The sequence below is a fragment of the Chamaea fasciata genome, unplaced genomic scaffold (genome assembly GCF_029207755.1).
Source record: "Chamaea fasciata isolate MVZ Bird 193981 ecotype frontalis unplaced genomic scaffold, bChaFas1.0.hap1 SCAF_1, whole genome shotgun sequence".
NCBI lineage: Eukaryota > Metazoa > Chordata > Aves > Passeriformes > Sylviidae > Chamaea > Chamaea fasciata.
This window is the reverse complement of record NW_027094086.1, coordinates 29,621,098-29,638,766: the sequence shown is the minus strand read 5'-3', so window position 1 is coordinate 29,638,766 and position 17,669 is coordinate 29,621,098. Positions and strand designations below refer to the sequence as shown.

At 40.7% G+C, this 17,669-nt stretch overlaps 1 protein-coding gene across 1 annotated transcript in view; it reads left to right on the top strand.

Annotated features, from left to right (window-relative positions):
- Positions 1–17,669, top strand: part of STMN2 (stathmin 2) — a 40,397-nt gene that overhangs the window by 14,795 nt on the left and 7,933 nt on the right. The window contains exons 2-3 of the mRNA XM_066179793.1: positions 10,939–11,034; positions 11,665–11,837. Coding sequence (XP_066035890.1) covers positions 10,939–11,034; positions 11,665–11,837 — 269 coding nt within the window. The remainder of the gene's footprint in view (positions 1–10,938; positions 11,035–11,664; positions 11,838–17,669) is intronic.

Here is a 17,669-nt window from a genome sequence, read left to right as displayed (position 1 = left end):
CAAAACATATGGGTAGTTCTGCTCTTTTTTTTTTTTTTTTTTTCCTCCTCTGGAGAAGCTCAATATGAACAATTTGACTGTTATCTCAGCCTAGAGGTGAGGGATTTCATCATGTAATACCAGGTACAAGTCCAGAAAGGATCTGCTGTGTCCAGATGAAAAGAAACAGTAGCAGAACTCCTATTTCCACCGCCAAGACTGGCAATATGCAAGGTTATGTCATTAGTCTCCGAGCATGATAAAAACCAGATGGCTTGGAACAAAATGACTCTCAGTGTCAAGTGTCAGTGGGTGATGCACGGCCAGGTGATGCACGACCAGGAAGTGTTTGTTAAGCCAACATAAAGGGATAAGGGTAATGCAAATTTAAGTCAGTAGAAGCCTCTGAAGACACCACCAGGAAAAACTAAATAAATGCCGCTGTTTCAAACGCACATGGATGACAGTGAGATTCAGATAAATAAAAGTATTACTGGCAGCCAACTCTCTCACAGCCTGCTCTAGTAACCCAGTCTTACTGTGCTGGAACAGAACCCGTAGTGATTCATACCTTGGGAAGATGCTGTTCGATCATAGTAGGCTGTGTGACTAAACCGTTGCCATTCTATTTCATCACATTTGATTTGCATCCTCCCTCAAGGGGCTGTTTCACCAGCCAGCACCTGTATTGCCTGCAGCACTTGCAAAGAGGTGTCACTTAGACAGAATTCAGGAGAGCTCTGTTCCCCAAGAAGCTTTCCTACAGAACAGGTCTGTGACTCAAGGCCTTTTTTTTTTTCATGTCTGGGTCATTTCTTCCCCCAGCATCCCTTGCCTCTCTTTCTCACACCATAAGCTCTCTGGCATAGGGTGTTTGCATCTGACACATTTTTACAGAAAGTAGTGCAGATCTCAGCTGGGCCCCCGCACACTCCCACAAAGCGATGACAGGATGACCTTAAGAGCACACTGGGAGGTAGCAAGCCATCCCTGACAGTCTAATCCTGGGTGTTCTGCTGGGTTCTCTGCCTGAGGCACCAAAGGAGATTGGAGTGCTCAACACAACGACTCGAAATTTCACTTCCCACCACTGTGGTTCAGCACCAAGTTGCAGACATGCTGCTGCTGTGCTGGCTGAAGCCTGCATGCTGCTAAGGGAAAGTGGGCTGCTTTCAGGCTTGGCAGCTTCCAATCTGTGACTCAGTTCTCCCCACCCCACACTTAGAAAGACACTGAAGAAGTTCCAGCTCCTTTCCATGTCCTTCCCTGGTGCTTCAGTCACCAACATGGCCCCAGAACCAAGCCAGGCACCCCAGGAAACAGCTCTGCTCAGGGAGCTCTTTAGTGCTACACGTCCACTTCTGAGGGAAGGACCAGCAATCTGGGGTTGTCCTATTGCAGGGAAGTCCTGAAGCTAACTCCACTGTGCTGATGTCATGGAAGGCAAGTACAGCTGGCAGTCTGTTATTATTATAACCCAGGTTATTTTGTCTCAGGAATGCTGAGACAAAATAACCTGCATACAGCAAGGCTGGGGTGGTTGTGTGGAGAAGAGTCACTGAAAATCCTTCTGCTTCCCTGGCCTTCAGACATGTACATCAGGACTCATGAAAACACTGCTTTTTACCCTTCAAGTAGATGGACATCATGGTTCATGATGCCTACCAGGAGGGATTTTCAAAACCACGTTAATGGAAACTTTGGAGTGAAATATCTGGCTTTTTAAGCCATTTTATATGTCACCTGTCTCAGAAGTGTAAAATATATTAATGTCTTTGTGTCCCGGTGAAAGGGTATGTCACAACCCTTCAGGCACACAATGCAAAGGAAATACATTACACAACATGAGCACTAAATCATGGTAGGCAAATCCACCCATTCAAAAACTCCAGAGCTCAAGGTTTTGTTTCTTAAATCATTCACATAAGACTTTAAGTGATACATCAGGAGATAGGGATTTTTAGTGAGATAGGAAAATTAGTGATAGAATCAAACCCAGAACAATATATGGAGAATCCTTACTACTACTCTAGCAGGAGTCCTCAGCTAAAAGTAAAACAGATTTTTTCGTAAGGCATGACAGAGCCAAGCTTACTACAATGCCAATCAAAAGAAACTGTTTGCCCCCAGTGCAGGTATGTAACAAAACCAACAACAATTCTTCAGCAGATAAGGTGAGCCAAATAAGGAAGGTTATTTCCTCCTGGTCTTGCTGCTTCCTCCTGGTGCTTGCTGAAAGCCTATTTACTTTTTCCATCCAGTCCACATTCAGGAAAATTACTTTGGTTCAAATCATCCCATAGCTGAACTTCCAGTCTTTCTTGCTTCCAATGAATACAGGAGACAGCGGATAGCAGAATGGTTCCTGGCTGGGGCTGCCTTAAAAATTTTCAAATTTTGATGTTTGCATGACTTTCACACTTATTTGATAATCAGAAGCTATCTGTGTCTCTGGTGGCTTCTTATGAAGTAGGTGTAAGCTCAGCCTCTTAAACATCAGTATCCTGCCAAATCATCCAAATAACAGGGTTATTCTGACTGCACAAAAATTAAACAGTTATGTTCAGTTAACTAGCAGGAAATAAGGCTATCTTTGGACTACTGTAGCCTTTAAGTTCATTCTTCACTCTTCATCCTCTCCATTGTTCTCAAAGTCTGTTTCAGTAATTTACATTTTTTCCTACACAGAAAAAAAAATTTCTGATTTCCTACACAGAAAACATTTCTTTCCTATGGGAAGAAAACTGGGGGAAAACAGATGGGATGTAGAGATACAGAGGGAAATACAGTGAAGGGATGCCTTGTAAAGGGAAAGTAGACCTTAAAGAAGGCTGTGTTTTCCCCTTGTGGAAAAAAAAAATCTGGAATTTTTGTTTTCACCTTAGTTGAAGTTCTCTTAAGTTCAAACAAATTTCAAGAGGGCCACAGTTTTGTATATTAATACTGGCTCCTTGGCCTTCCCCTCAGTCCCAGAGGACTTTTGGAACTGAACTGCCAGGGGCTTCTTCATGCCAGTGTGATGCATGGGCTCTGCAAAGGGGTAGCTCAGAAGAGAGTGCAGCATCTGGCTCTGCCACTGCTATGGACCAGGTTCTGCAGAGCTGAAGGAGGAGCTAGCCCATGGCTTTACTGTCTTGTTTTCCCATGTTTCCATCACCATGCAGTGTGGTGAGGCTGTGCAGCCCCGAGTGCACCTACAGGCTCTGAACAGAATCGCAAAATCACAAGATCACAGAATCACAAGATCACAGAATCACAGAATTGTGATCACTAGGTTGGAAAAGACCTTCGAGATCATCAAGCCCAACCCATGCCCCAACTGCTCAACTAAACCATGGCACCAAGTGCCACATCCAGTCTTTTCTTAAACACGGCCAGAGATGGTGACTCCACCATCTCCTCGGGTAGATCATTCCAGTACTTTATCACTCTTTCCATAAAAAGCTTTTTTCTAATATCCAACCTATATTTCCCTTGGTGCAGCTTAAGACCGTGTCCTCTCGTTCTGTCAGTTGCTGCCTGAAGAAAGAGACAAACTCCCACCTGACTACAGCCACCTTTCAGGAGGTTGTAGAGAGTGATAAGGTCACATCTGGGTCTCCTTTTCTCCAGGCTAAACAACCCCAGCTCCCTCAGTCGTTCCTCACAGGGTTTGTGTTCCAAGCCCCTCACCAGCCTCGTTGCCTCTTCTGGATGTGCTCAAGCGTCTCAATGTCCTTCCTAAACTGAGGGGCCAGAACTGGACACAGCACTCCAGGTGTGGCCTCACCAGTGCCCAGTACAGGGGAAGAATGACCTCCCTGCACCTGCTGGCCACACCACTCCTGATCCAGGCCAGGATGACATTGGCCTTCTTGGCCACCTGGGCACACTGCTGGCCCACGTTCAGCTGCTGTCACCAGCATCCCCAGGTCCCTTTCTGCCTGGGCACTGTCCAGCCACACCATCCCCATCCTATAAAGTTGCAGGGGGTTATTGTGGCCAAAATGCAGGACTTGGCACTTGGACTTATTAAACTTCATCTTGTTGGACTCTGCACAGGCACATGTCTGCTGTATTCTTTCCACACTTGAAGGAAATGTGTGTGTTTTAATTTCAGTAACTGGAAAGCACAATGTGACTACGACAAAGCATCTGAATCAGTGTTTGTTTTGAGCAATCTTGACAAAGTTGTTGTTTTTTCAAATTCAAAAACCCCTACATCAAAATCTCATTTTGGAAATGTGTTTGCATTAGCTTGACAAAGTCCCATTAACCCATGTCACAGATGACTGCAATAGTTCGGTAAATGGGTTTTCTCATTGTTTCAGCAGTGAAAATTACATACATTGAAATAATACAAAATAGTAACTTTATATCTTAACATTCTGACATCATAAAATGAGCAAAAACATTTGACTCTAACCATGCACAGTAAGTAAAAACCATGGTACCTGAAGTAGTCCAAAAAACCATAGTCATGATCAGTGATAGATGAGATTCTTAAATTAGAAGCAATTTTTAGTGAGATTTGTGCCACTCCCCAGTCTGCATGTTTGTACGTATTTGTATCCCTGCACGAGAGGTTCAAGTAAACCGTTACTGGACAATCTTTCCACAAGCAAAGAGCTCCATGTGTATTCCACAGCATGGGTTTTCCAGCCAGATCCTGTGCTGTCACCTAAATTATGCTGTGGAAATGGTATACCAGGCCTTGCAGTCAAGGACAGGGTTCACTGGTACAATCTGACACAGTGTTAATAAGAAGCTGAAGGTCAGATCTGTTGCGTCCATTAGGGGTTTTTTGTGTATTTTTAAGAACTGATGCCACAGTGATCCCTGATTTCACAGCCACTCAGTGCTTTTATGGATGACACTAATATTTGATCCCCTCCAAATAATATTAAAGATTTTGTTATAAGGATCTCATGTTGGAGAGAATAAAATTGATGATATTTCTGTCCAAACCCAGGAACATTCATGAGGGTTACAGAAATTAATGCCTAAAACTATTTTTTCAAACTCCCAGTTGCCACAAAGGCAGATTAGAGCTGTCCCAAATTCCTCCTTTCTTCTTTTCCAGGCATATTGTAGGAAATTCTAGAGTCACGGTTGACAGAGGAAATTCAGTGATTAATTTTTTTCTTTTTCTCTTGTTCTCTGTTTCCTCTTAGTTTTTCATTGTACCTGCTTATTCTATTGCCTAGATACAGAAATATCAAAAAAAAAAAAAAAATCAGGGACAGGGGACATAACTAAAACTCTATCCTCTTCTCTATCTTAAACTGCATTGCAGTATATTAAGAGAGCAATTTTAAAGACTTGGTCCCCAAAGAATGGCCCCAGGTGAGTGGGAGTCCTGTGCCACCTTTCCTACAGTGAAGCAGGTGAGCACTGTAAGGCATTAAAGAATCCCAACTTTATTTTTGTTGAGGAAACTGGAAAAAGCACACATATACATGAGGTTGTGAAATGGACTCAACCTAATACTCTGGTGAGCAGTGTTTTGCATTCAGAGAGTAACAAAATAAGCCCCACCTATGGGAACCACCAAAATGAGGTGTCACTCATGGCTAAGCATAAGGGATGGATAAGATATATTTACTGCATGGGCTTTTGCTTTTGTTCTCTCCATCACTGGTGGTTCCATAAGCCTATAAACATCCCTAGGCTTACTGACAGTGAAGATAGATTTGCTGGTCTTAAGACAACCTAATTTGTTTAACTTAAGACATCTGAATGGGACCATCGTTCTCCGGTAGTGCTAATCTCTCCCTTGACTAAAAAGTAAGCTTTCATGATTTCTTCAAAGTAACTCTCTTAAATAATGGCCAGCATTAATTAAAGTGATCTATCCGAGGCTGATTGATCTCAGACATGCCAAAAAGTAAATGATACCTAGAACCATACTACTCGTGCCCCATCTTGAATTTTAATTCTCCCAGTCCCATGTGCTTGTCTCAATACTAGCCCACCACTTTAGCACTCATCATGTAACTTTCTTCAAATACCCCACCAGCTATGGGGAAACAACACAGTTGGGATTATATAATGTCATCTGGCTTGGCATAAAAGGATGCAGCACATTACTAGAACGGATCGGTAAAAAAAAAAAAAAAATTGTAAATTACTGGTCAACAGAGTGTGGCTGTTGGTGTTCACAAAATTATATGACTTAAATCATTGCCTTGACAAACCAAAAGCTTTAGCACCCCAGGGGGAGCATTACCAAAATTTGTAAGAAAACACATTGTCAATACCATCCATCAAAAAAATCCATATGAAGGATGGGTGTGATAGGTCTTCTCTACCTGCACTTTGTGCTTAATCTTGCATTTTAATGTTTCAGTGTCTTCCAGAGGAGAAAATAAAGCGGAATTTCAGTTCAGTCTCAGAAAAGCAACTGTCACATAGTTTCCTGGCAAGGGAGCATAGGGCTGAGCTGTATTATGGGTTGCACATTCTAACCATGGGCAATGTGCCAGTTTCCTTCTCCTTCCAGGTGTGCAGAACTTGAAGAACTAGTAGGCAAGTGGTGCTTTAAATGTCAAAATACAGTAACATCACAAATTAATGTATGTGATGTATACATATTAATGCATGTGATTAATATATATATACATATTAATGTGGGTATAAAATACATTTCTTATATGTGGACTGGATTCAGTCAGGAAAAAATAATCAACACATTTGTCTTAATCAGATGTTAATTATAAGTAACATTTACACTTTTCCCTCTCCCTTCATGTGTTAAAAATAGTCCTGCTTATGAATAATGGTATCTGCTGTGACACAGCAATCTGTCTGAGCTATGCTTTGCCAAGGAACAAAAAGTGACCTAAATTGCCCATGGCCTGTCAGTCAGGACAGATTTTCATTTTACAGTGTAAACTGTAAAAAATTCCTTATAGCTATTGGATAACAGATGAGAACAGACAGGAGGGGTTTAGCAGTGCTTTCCTTAACCTTCCTATTTCTCCCAGCAGTAAATAAGTGGTTGCTGACTTCTAATGGCAGCCATAGCACTCTGCCTTTAGCAGAGTGGGCAAGTGAGCCACAGGACTGGCAGTGGACTACTTTTCTGTCATTAGCAGAGCAATATACAATATATCTGAATAAACATATTATTTGAGATCAGTAGAGCATTTTCAAAGAGGATCATCAAAACATCCCAGCTGACCACACTTTGGTTCACACATCAGAGCGATCTGGGAGCACAAACAAGCTTAGTGGATAGGTATTGAAACTGGAAGGTGTGTATTAGCAGTATATCTAGTATGCCGCAGGCTCTAATGGTTGTTCAGACCATGGGACCAGATTAGCCTAAAGAAAAGATCCCCAAAATTATACAACATGGCATGAAATCCTTAAAATAGTTTCCCTCCAGAGGTCCAGCCGTGCTGTCCTTCCCTTCTTGTTCATGCAGTTGTAGAACTGGAGCCCCTAAAAGACTGCTGAAGATCTTACCTGGACCAGCAAGTAGAGCCCACAATGGAAGAGCATGGATGTTCACCCAACAGAGGGAGTAGTTTCACAGTTTCTAAATAGAGCTGTTGAAAATAATGCCAGAAGGTTGAGGAAAGAGTGAGGTTGGCTTAAAACAACAATATTAAGGTACATTTCGGACTTGTTCAGAAAAAAAACGATGCATTCTTGAGTTTCCAAGCCATCTGAGTTCATTCTTTTCTGAAGCCATTGAAGTTTTAGGGGCATTTGATAGTATTTCTAAGGCTTTCTCTGCAACTCTGAATATGAGGAGTTTATTCTTACAAGGTAGATGAGGTTCTGGAATAATCACACAGTTTCCAAATTTAAGACCTATGAATATATAGTATATTCACAGCAAAACTACAAGAAATGCTAATACTGAATTCTCTTCTGGTTTTAGCAAAAATCAGTGCTCTTAATGCATACAAACATCTAGATCTTGCTGCATGTAACTAAAAAGATTCTGTTGCCATCTTTTGTCAACATTGTTCTTTCCTAGCAATTTCCCTATCAAAGGTTTTGTAGTATTATGATCACCATCATTTACTTTTCTTCATTTAACTTGCACAGTTAATGAAATTATATGTAGCCTACATGACTGCACAAGGAGGGATATAATTAGCAAGCCAGTGGAAACACATTTGGAAAATAAACTTCGTGGCAATCACTGCCTGTCTTCAAGAGTTTTGAAAAGCTCCACGATGAGGCACTTAATTTTTGTGCCTCTTTCAGGTTACACAAGAGGTCCTGTGCAGACTGCACAAATGCTCTGCTCTTGGTTGTCTGATCTATGTGTGCTGCTTTCTTAACAGAAAACCTTCTTGAGGTAACAGGCTTCCATTGCTAAAACACTAACCCTCAGGATTTGGGAAAGTACAATTACCTCCCTGTCTAACCTGTGTGACATGGGCCAGCCACTTTAATCAGACCACTAACTGGACTAACGTTACTGCTTTCAGCTTTTTAATGTGTTTTAAGGAATTGATTAAGGAAAGGATTGCTGAACAAAGTAGGGCTCCTGCTACACAGAGCTGAGCCTGATCAAGGGGGACATGACATCACAGTGTTGATGCTGAACACCAGAGGAGGCATGTCCTCTTCAGGTCCTTTGACACCCTCAGCCCTTAAGTCTACAACAGGAAAACTGAGGGTGCCACCATGGAAAGTTGTTTAGTTCCCAGGGTTGCAGAAGCCTCCAGAACTTCTGTGAGTATTCAAGCTAAGTTCCAGCTATGGTAGAAGGAGTCTTTAGGGCAAATGCAGACTAAATCAATACAACAACAAAAAAAGAAAATGTAATTCTTGTAAAGGATGGAAAGTCATCCTAATTCTGCCAGTGGCCAGAATGAACTAAGACAGTGGCTTTGCCAGCATGTTCTCAGTGCAGCTATTGCACTAAAGGAAACAGAGCTGAGCCTGTTCTTATCTTTCTCCTGCTGTGTTTTGCAGATGGCAAGTTGGGAAAAAAACCCACACCTTTCTGTAATCATTTTAAATGCTGTTAGGAAGCAAAACACATTCAATGTCAAGCAAAGATAAAAAATATTGACAAAGGCCCCAAAAGGCAAGATTCCTAGGATGCTGCCTTGTATGCCTTTTTCTACAAAGATATTTTAAGATATACATTTTAGCAGTGATTCAGCAGATCTTGTGCAAGATTCTGCTTATATCATCAATGGCCATGTCTTTAACACACAACCCAGTGTCCATTTTCTCTATGTTTAGCAACATGCCAGGGTTTAATGTGCACCCACCCACAACCCTGTTGCTGGGAAGAATGTAATTCAAGTGGTATGGGCAGCTGGATGGGCAAGCCCTCCTCAAAGAAAAGTCTGGAAAACCACACCTGTGTGCTTGTTGGATGGAGGTCTAAGTAAACAATTCATTATGTTTACTATTATTCATAATTCAACGTACATAAGATGCACATGACTTTTCTCTTCAGTAGATTTTGGAGTTATTCTTTGCAAGTTGGTACTTAGGTTTCAAACGAAAATCATGTCAAGATCAAGCTTCCATGACAGCTTAAGTTCACAGAAAGCAAAGTCTGCAGTACACTCTTAACCTCAAATCCTGTCCTTTACCAATGGTTTCTGAAAAGCTATATGTCCTTTAGGTGAGTTATTAAAGGTACATGGTTAGAGGCCCTTGTGCAAAGCTTAATTAAATTAACTAATCCTTTACTGGCAGCTAGAATTTTTTTTCTTGAATCATGGATTATTCAGATACCACCACAGTGAGCAGCGCCCAAAGGCTCTCAAACCCTCATCAGTCTCAGGTTTCCTTCTGAGTAGGAAAAACAAAATCAAAAACCACCAGAGCATCCATGAGAGAAGCTGATTGAGAATTTCATATGTATCCACAGTTTGAAGATCAAAAGACCATCTGATTTTCCTTTAGCAACAACAAGGGTTAATTTTTCTATTAAGCACAATACTTTGAGTCACACATATTTTGAGCCACGTTTTCACATGCTGGCAGCAAATGAGCGTTTGCCTCTGTAGATATGATTATGGTAATAGCAGGGATTTCTGTGTGCCAAGATGAATTTTGAAGCATCCTGCCTTAATATCCATGCATTATGGAGTGGGCAGTGGGCAGGGTATTGTCCCAGAACCCAGGAGAGCCAGCTCTAATCTGGGCTCTGTCACTGGCTTGCCAAGTGACCAAGTACAAGACTGTTTTCTTACTTACAAGCAATTAGGAAGGATGAGCACAGCACACTGCATAATGATTATGTATTAGTATCACCATATTAGTGCCTCCTCAGTTCATGACCAGGACTTACAGGCATTATTAACTTAGCAACGATAGCACCATAAAGGTAAATTGCAAGGGTATTAATTGCATCAGCTAATATAGACTAGACCTGAGTGTGAAAGCCACATATTTTGGCCAGTAAGCGGGGAAGGAAAAGCTTGGTTTCAGGTAGTAAAGCATATTAATGACATTGTGCAAATGATTTGATAAATATATCTTCATTTCTGATTTTATTTTTAATTTTCTGGATGACATTTTCATTTGTAAAATAATGTCTTTAGTGTCTGCCTATGGCAATATATGGCCAGCTTTTCATAGCTGTTCTCAATTGCATTTGGATACATCAGAGAAACTCTAAGAGCTTCATGTCTCTCCACCTGCCAGGGGAGAGTGGAGTCATGGCACTCTTCCAATCCTAAATGCATTTCCTGGTAGCCAGATGCACTTTCTATAAACCAGAGAGGACTGGTTTATAGAAAATGCCTGCATTATGCCCAGGGTTGAGGTCGTGTAGAGGACCAGAAGCCATCTCTGCAGTTCTGAGAATCTCATTTGCGATTTGATATAGGTTCAGTGTTAAAAAGAAATAGTTGAAAGTAAATATTCTAGAGAAATCTGCCAGGTGGGTGATGGAGTAGGCTTTCTGATCCCCAGCCTCTCATCTCAGCTAGAGATTCACTAAGGAGGAGCTGGGGAAGTGAAACATGCTAACAAGATCTCTCCTTTCAGCTTACAAGGAAAAGATGAAGGAGCTGTCCATGCTCTCGCTGATCTGCTCCTGTTTTTACCCGGAACCTCGCAACATGAACATCTATAAATATGATGGTGAGTGATGTTTGCTGGAAATCATCCTGCAGGTCAGAAAATGTGCTAGTGATGGGAAACCACTCAGTTCACCCCCTAGTCCATAGTGTTAGTTGGTGAATATTTTGCTGATTTAACAATTGCTGGTGTGGGCTATTACTTTCTATGGAGTGTGCAGTACCCATGATGCTGGATATTGTTCCTAATAGAAGCTAGCTCAACTTTTAATGTTAGTCCTCTCATACTGAGCTGTTCTTTCCCTACTCCCCATTTGAGAATTACAGCTCTTCATAGAGCTGGCATAATGCCCAAGAAAACGAAGAAAAGATGAAAGCATACTTAAAAAATTAATCAGCTTGGGCACTGCTTGCAGAGGGTGTGAAATGGCACATAACCCAAATAAGCTTCCAAAATTGCTGTAAATTGTTATCTTTATGAGATTACGGTATAATTAAGCTATTATTGATAAAATGGAATGTACTCCCGAGAACAGTTTTCAGCCCATAATCTGCCATTGCATTTGAAATGCCCAAGGCAAAGGTGCTAAATCATTTGTCTGTGCTTCTGATCCTACTCTGATATCAGTCCTGCTTCTCTCCTCAATACTACTGGTGTATTGAAGGATTTACAATTTCCCACCTTATTGTGCAGACATGGAAGTGAAACAAATCAACAAACGTGCCTCAGGCCAGGCCTTTGAATTGATCCTAAAGCCGCCATCTCCAGTCTCAGAAGCACCACGAACTTTAGCTTCTCCAAAGAAGAAAGAACTCTCTCTTGAGGAGATCCAGAAAAAGCTGGAGGCTGCAGAGGAGAGGAGAAAGGTATCTTTCCTTTAAAAAAAAAAAAAAATGCTAGTAATTAGACATGATTTAGTGTACAGAATAGCAGTCGAGTTTCCTGTTCATTTGTGTGTTTTCCATTACCTTCACTGACTCATGCTAGCCTGCACAAACAAAAATCATCAATATGTTTATAGAAATGGACGAGTTCACTTTCTTTCAGCAGCTTGCAAACAAGCCCCACAGGTTTCAATGCTGGGGAAGCATGCATCTCAAAATAGACATAGCTTCTGATGGGCCAAGTGGGCTCAAACGCACTTGCTTACTGTGTGAACATAACTAAATGGTTCATTCAGGGCATCTGTAATAGCTGCTCAAAACCAGTGCAATTATTGTGTCCCAGTTTAAGAGATAGATCTGCAATTCAAGAAAATGCTCTCTGGGATACCAGATCTTCACTCCTCGTAGTGTGCATGGAAATTGTTCACAGGGTCTGCATAAGGGAGCTAAAATGTCTTATTTCTGCAATATAGAGGAACACCCTGACTAGAGTGAGTTTGGGATCATTCACACGTACTTGAATGAAGACACTAGCGTATCACAGATGCTAAAAGGCATTTCTAGCAGTTTCAGTAGTGATGGAAATTAGCCTTCTAGGGGAGGGGGGACTAAATCTTCCCCTCTTTATGACCCTACCCATAACGGTAAAGCTCTGTTTCATAATCACTGAGTTTGTCACATAGTATTTGTTACACATTTTTCCTAAAAGTTGGCGCAAAGGCAGCTGGAAATACCCATTAACTGCTTATTTGGCTTTCATCATGACTGATGTGTTGAAGAGGTCTTCATTTTCTCTAAGTCAGAGCTAAATCAGGTTGCTTTTTCATTTTACTTTTTACTAAGAGAAAAATAAAAAGACAAACTCCAGATTAGATAAGTCAGAAGATGACCCTCACCATAGCCAGCCTGAATTGACAGTCTGGAAATTATCAGTGTTCTATACATGCACGGCACAGCACAGCATTTATGCTCTGTTGCACCATTTCAGAAAAGTCATGATTGGCTGCAATGACCACAGAAAAATCAAAATTGATAATGTATTGGTGTGGTTAATTCATGTTTCTTTTTGCTGACACACAAAAGAAGAGACACAGAAGCTTTAGGATCTTAGCACTTTCTGTCTCCTTTACGCAGGAGATCAGTGTTATTTTGTGGCAAATCAGCTGGCACAGGTAAAGAAGCATTAAAAACTCCTTCTACCTGCCCATGGAGTCCCTGGTAGAGGGTTTCTGAAAATGAAACTAGCTTATATGTCTCTTAAGCTTTTTATTTATCTTTTAAACAATTTGATTTCTTGCTAAAACTGCTGTTAACAGAACTTTTCTTGATGTCATCAAACACCTCTACAGAAGTTCAGGGACAGCATCTATGCCACAGATAGCACATGGATCAGATCCAGGAAAACCAATTCCATTCTCTTTCATTCCTGTCAGACCATATCAGGGTCAGTGCCAAGAACCTCGAGGGAATGATTACTCTGGTGTGTGGTTTGTTATGTGTCTGCTGAAGTCAGTAGATCTAGATTACTGACAAGTCTTTAAAACCTGGCACTCAGTTTGGATTTGCATTGAGACCTGACTATTCTCACTAATTTGAACAATTCATCTAGATGAGAACTGCAGTGTTGCTACTTTTGTCATTTTTGCTGGCTTGCTAACAATGCACTGTGGTTCTAGCACATGCTCATTAGCACTATTGCTCCTTTCAAACAAATATTTCTGCCAGAGCATTCATTTCAGTAAGAGGACAAGTCTGTATGTCAAGGGAATTTCCATTTGCACTAGTACCTGCTGAGAAGAGTGAGCTCTCACTCACACAAATTATGATATTACCAAAAAACTCAGTCCGTGAAGTTCCTCTGTGCTGAGTACAAATGTTCAAGTAAAGATACGGACACAGAATGAAATTACAGCAATTAAAAAGCCTGATATTATGCATAAACTTGGTGGAAAATACAAATTGAATGTTTCAGAGATTTCATTGCATTGATTTCATTACTGTTCATTTCTTCCTAAAGAAAAACTCATCATGCAATAGATTGGTAATCAGTCATAACAATACAGACACCTGCCATTTCTTCCCCGTGATACTATATTCATTTTGAATAAACATATAACTGAGTTATTTTAACAGACAAGATACTCCACATTAGCACTGCAGCAGAAATTGCTGGGAAAGGAACAAAGAACAGAGCAAAATATTTCTTTACACCATTATTAAAATTCCTGATGTTCTCACATCTCAACTATTGACTTCATTTTTACCCTGAAAATGAGCATAGTGCAGAGAAGGATGAAAAAGCAATTAGAGGAACAGAAAATCCTCCATAAGAAGATAAATTAAGCAGTCCACTTTTCAGCTTGGAAAGAGACAACAGATGAAAGATAAAATCGAAGTCCACAAAGTCATGAATGGTAATGAGAAGATGAATAGGAACAATTATATTCTATTTCACAAAATCCAAAGGGGGCAAAACATTCAAGGAAATCTATCAGACAGCAATTTCAAAAAAGAATCATGTTTTCATGTATTATTTATTCAAGGTATATTTGTTACCACAGACTGTTTAGAGGTTATTAAAATATTATTTAGTTCAAAAAGATAATAGCAAAATTAATAGAGTACTACCTTGTAGAAAATTATTGTATGAACAGAACTCATGACTCAGAAAATATGGAACTTGCTGAGTGATGAAAGCTAGAGAGATTTGCCCAAGTTCATCTAGTTTCCCTCAGCATCTTCTTCCACTTTCTGCTGCTAGACAAACCAGGCAGACGTTTTCTAAAAGCCAGCATTGCTGTTATTATCATACTTTTCAATCTATGTCAGGCATGGCCATTCTAGATCATGTTCTTCCAGTACAGTTCTAATTAAAATCAAGTATAACTAATGGATGAGAATTGCCTTTTTTGAAAAAAACATTGCTAATGAATTTTACACCACTTAGGAATTAGGTTCTACTCTGTTAATTAGGCAGTTTTCATTAATAAATTTTCAAATTCATGAGAACATCATCAATTCATGCGCTTCAGCAGTCTCCTGCTTACGCTTTTTCCAGTTTATCATTTTTGTTTATTTTCTTGAAAGCTTTCACAAGACTCCTTTTTCCTTTTCTGCTCCTTTTACTCTACCTCACTTGACAGTCATGACCTCATACTCTCAGAGAGTTTCACCTGAGACACTTTTTGCTTTTTGGATTACACAGCAAAGCCTATTTGGCCTAGTCACAGATTTGTCCTTTCCATTTATAGAATCCTCTTTACAGCATGTCATTGTTAAACCCCCCCCCCCCCGATTTTTTTTTCTTTTTTGGCATATGTGTGCTATATTTTCCTATCTTTGGTGGATAATCAGAAGATCTTTTCATCCTTCTCAGTTAAGAAATTAGAGCACTGTGACATTGTATGCAGCAGAAGTTTTTCTTACAGAATATTTAATATTTATCAATTTTTACCCATTGGCCTTGAATGTTCACCTGTTCTTACTAGTGGTGTACAGACTTCAAGGGGCATATGTCGAATCGTATATTTTTCTTGCCTATGTTCAATTTACTTACTAGCATAAAAAAACAAACACTAAAGGGATGTGCATTTCTACTAGACTTTGGATTATAGGAGAGAAACTTTATGCAATTAAATCCTTTTAATGGCTTTGTATTGGGATGAAATTGAATCAAGTTTATCCCTAGAGCTTAGTGTGACAAAGAATGAGGGAAAACAGTCATATTTTTTCAACTTTCATGCTGTTGGATATAGACTTATGGCTCTATGGGTTTAAAAACCCATTTAAAATACCGTTGCAATGAGATGCCACAAGACAAGCCTGCCGTGCAGCATGGGCTGGGCTGGGCTCACTGTGCTCCCCACAGCAGCAGCCAGCCCAGGGCACCTCTGCCAGCATCAGGACAACACTTAGTGTTGGCTTCAGCATCCAACTCACTGCCCTTTAAGCCAGCCCCACAGCCTGCCCAGAGGCAGCTCTTGATACCCTGAATCCATATCTGTTTTGGCCATCCGTGCTTTACTGCTCTGTACAGGAGGCTGAGGGGGAAGGACTTTTTCCATGGCAGGGAAGGAGACAGAGCTGGGGGACAAATGTTCCTCCCTGGACATGGCATGGCACCTACAAAACTGCTGCTGCAGGTGACAGGCAGAGAAGGGATGTACACCTTCCCTGTCAAAAGTGGAGCTTTCTTCTTCCATCTCATTTCTGTTACCCTTTCTCACCAAATTTTAAGGTGAGAAGGAAGGGAATTAAGATGGGCTGTGCCCGAGATATAAGTCTCCTGTCTTGCTCACCTATTGATCTCCCTTTCTGTTGCTGCTGGCCCTCAGCTGTGCTTGTGTGGAGAAGGAATACAGCATGAAGCATTTTTCCCTGTAAAGGTCCCAGTAATAGGTGTAATCAGCACGTGAAACAGATGTTTCTGCCACATTTTGATTTACACCATGGTGTGTCTGTAAGCAGTGCTTCACTCCTAAGTTTTACAAAAGATAGACAAAACTGCAAGAAACTTTGGAGTTCCTCACTAAAAAAAAAAAAACAAAAACAAAACAAACAAACGAAAAAACATACCCAAAGAAACCACCCCACCACATTAGCCTCTGGAATGTGTGCCTGTAGGAAGATGTTTGCTACCAACCAGGAAAGGATTTGGTGTCGGGCACCAGGGCCTGTCTTGGAGCACATGGAGCATACATCCCAGTGCTGGCAAACATTCTCTCCCCAGTTTGCTGTGGGCTCTGCCACTAATGAACAACCATAAGACAATTTGAGATTGATCTTCATTAACTTTATGCCAGGCCTCAAACTGCAGCAGACCATGAAGGCAGAGGGGCTCAGGTGGTACTTCTTGCACACCCCCAACATGCCTTGTTCACGCCCACAGGTCACAACCATGACAGCAGCAATTTTGTGCCAGTTGAGGAAGAGAAACTGAGTTTTCTTGATCACAACATGGATGGACTCTTTCTTTTTTTTACTCCACATCCCAAAGGTCATTTGGCAGACTGTACAAAAATAAATTATAAAAAGAGATCCTCACCTAAATTTAAGCAAATTTTTTCATCAGCTAGCTTCACTAGAAGCAGAGCTTCACAGATAGTTACAGATCACGTCTGACTCTCCTGCCTAATGAAAACTTCTGAGAGAAGTCTAATTTGAGTCCATTCCCATGCTTTTACATGGAAAAATCCCAGCCTCAGTTCCTTCCCCTGAAAACATCAGTACTTCAAGTCACCATACCTAGGCTTCATCTTGGCATTTACATTGCAGTAGCAGCCTTTCCTCCTGTCTTCAGAATCTGCTCCATTAATAGCATCTCTTGGATAATCAGTATATTGAGGAATACCAATGTTATTGCACTTCTTCTGAACAACTCTATTGTAAAAAAAAAACAATAAAATGTGCTGCAAAAGGGGAGCATCATGACTGGTAGTGTGTCTCAGACACCCTAGTAACTAAGGGTACTGCTGTCTGAGGTTGAATGCATTCAAGCTGAAATTCACAGCTTAAAAGCTGTTGTCTGAACCCATTTCTTGTTTAAGAGCAATAAAGGATTACTTTTATCTCCATATCAATTACTTCAATATTTGGATATATTTGTCAAACAAAGATAGATAAACAGATACGAGAAAATAAAGCACAGCTTACTAAGGATAAGAATAAGGAGAATTTTCTTCCTGTGAGTAGTAATTAAACACCGTATCTCCAAAGCCAGTTTCCATAACTAATTTTGCTCATGGCTTGAGGGTTTAGTGGTGTGCATCTATCTCCAGCCAGCTAGGTAACAGATATGGATTTCCTTTTGAACCG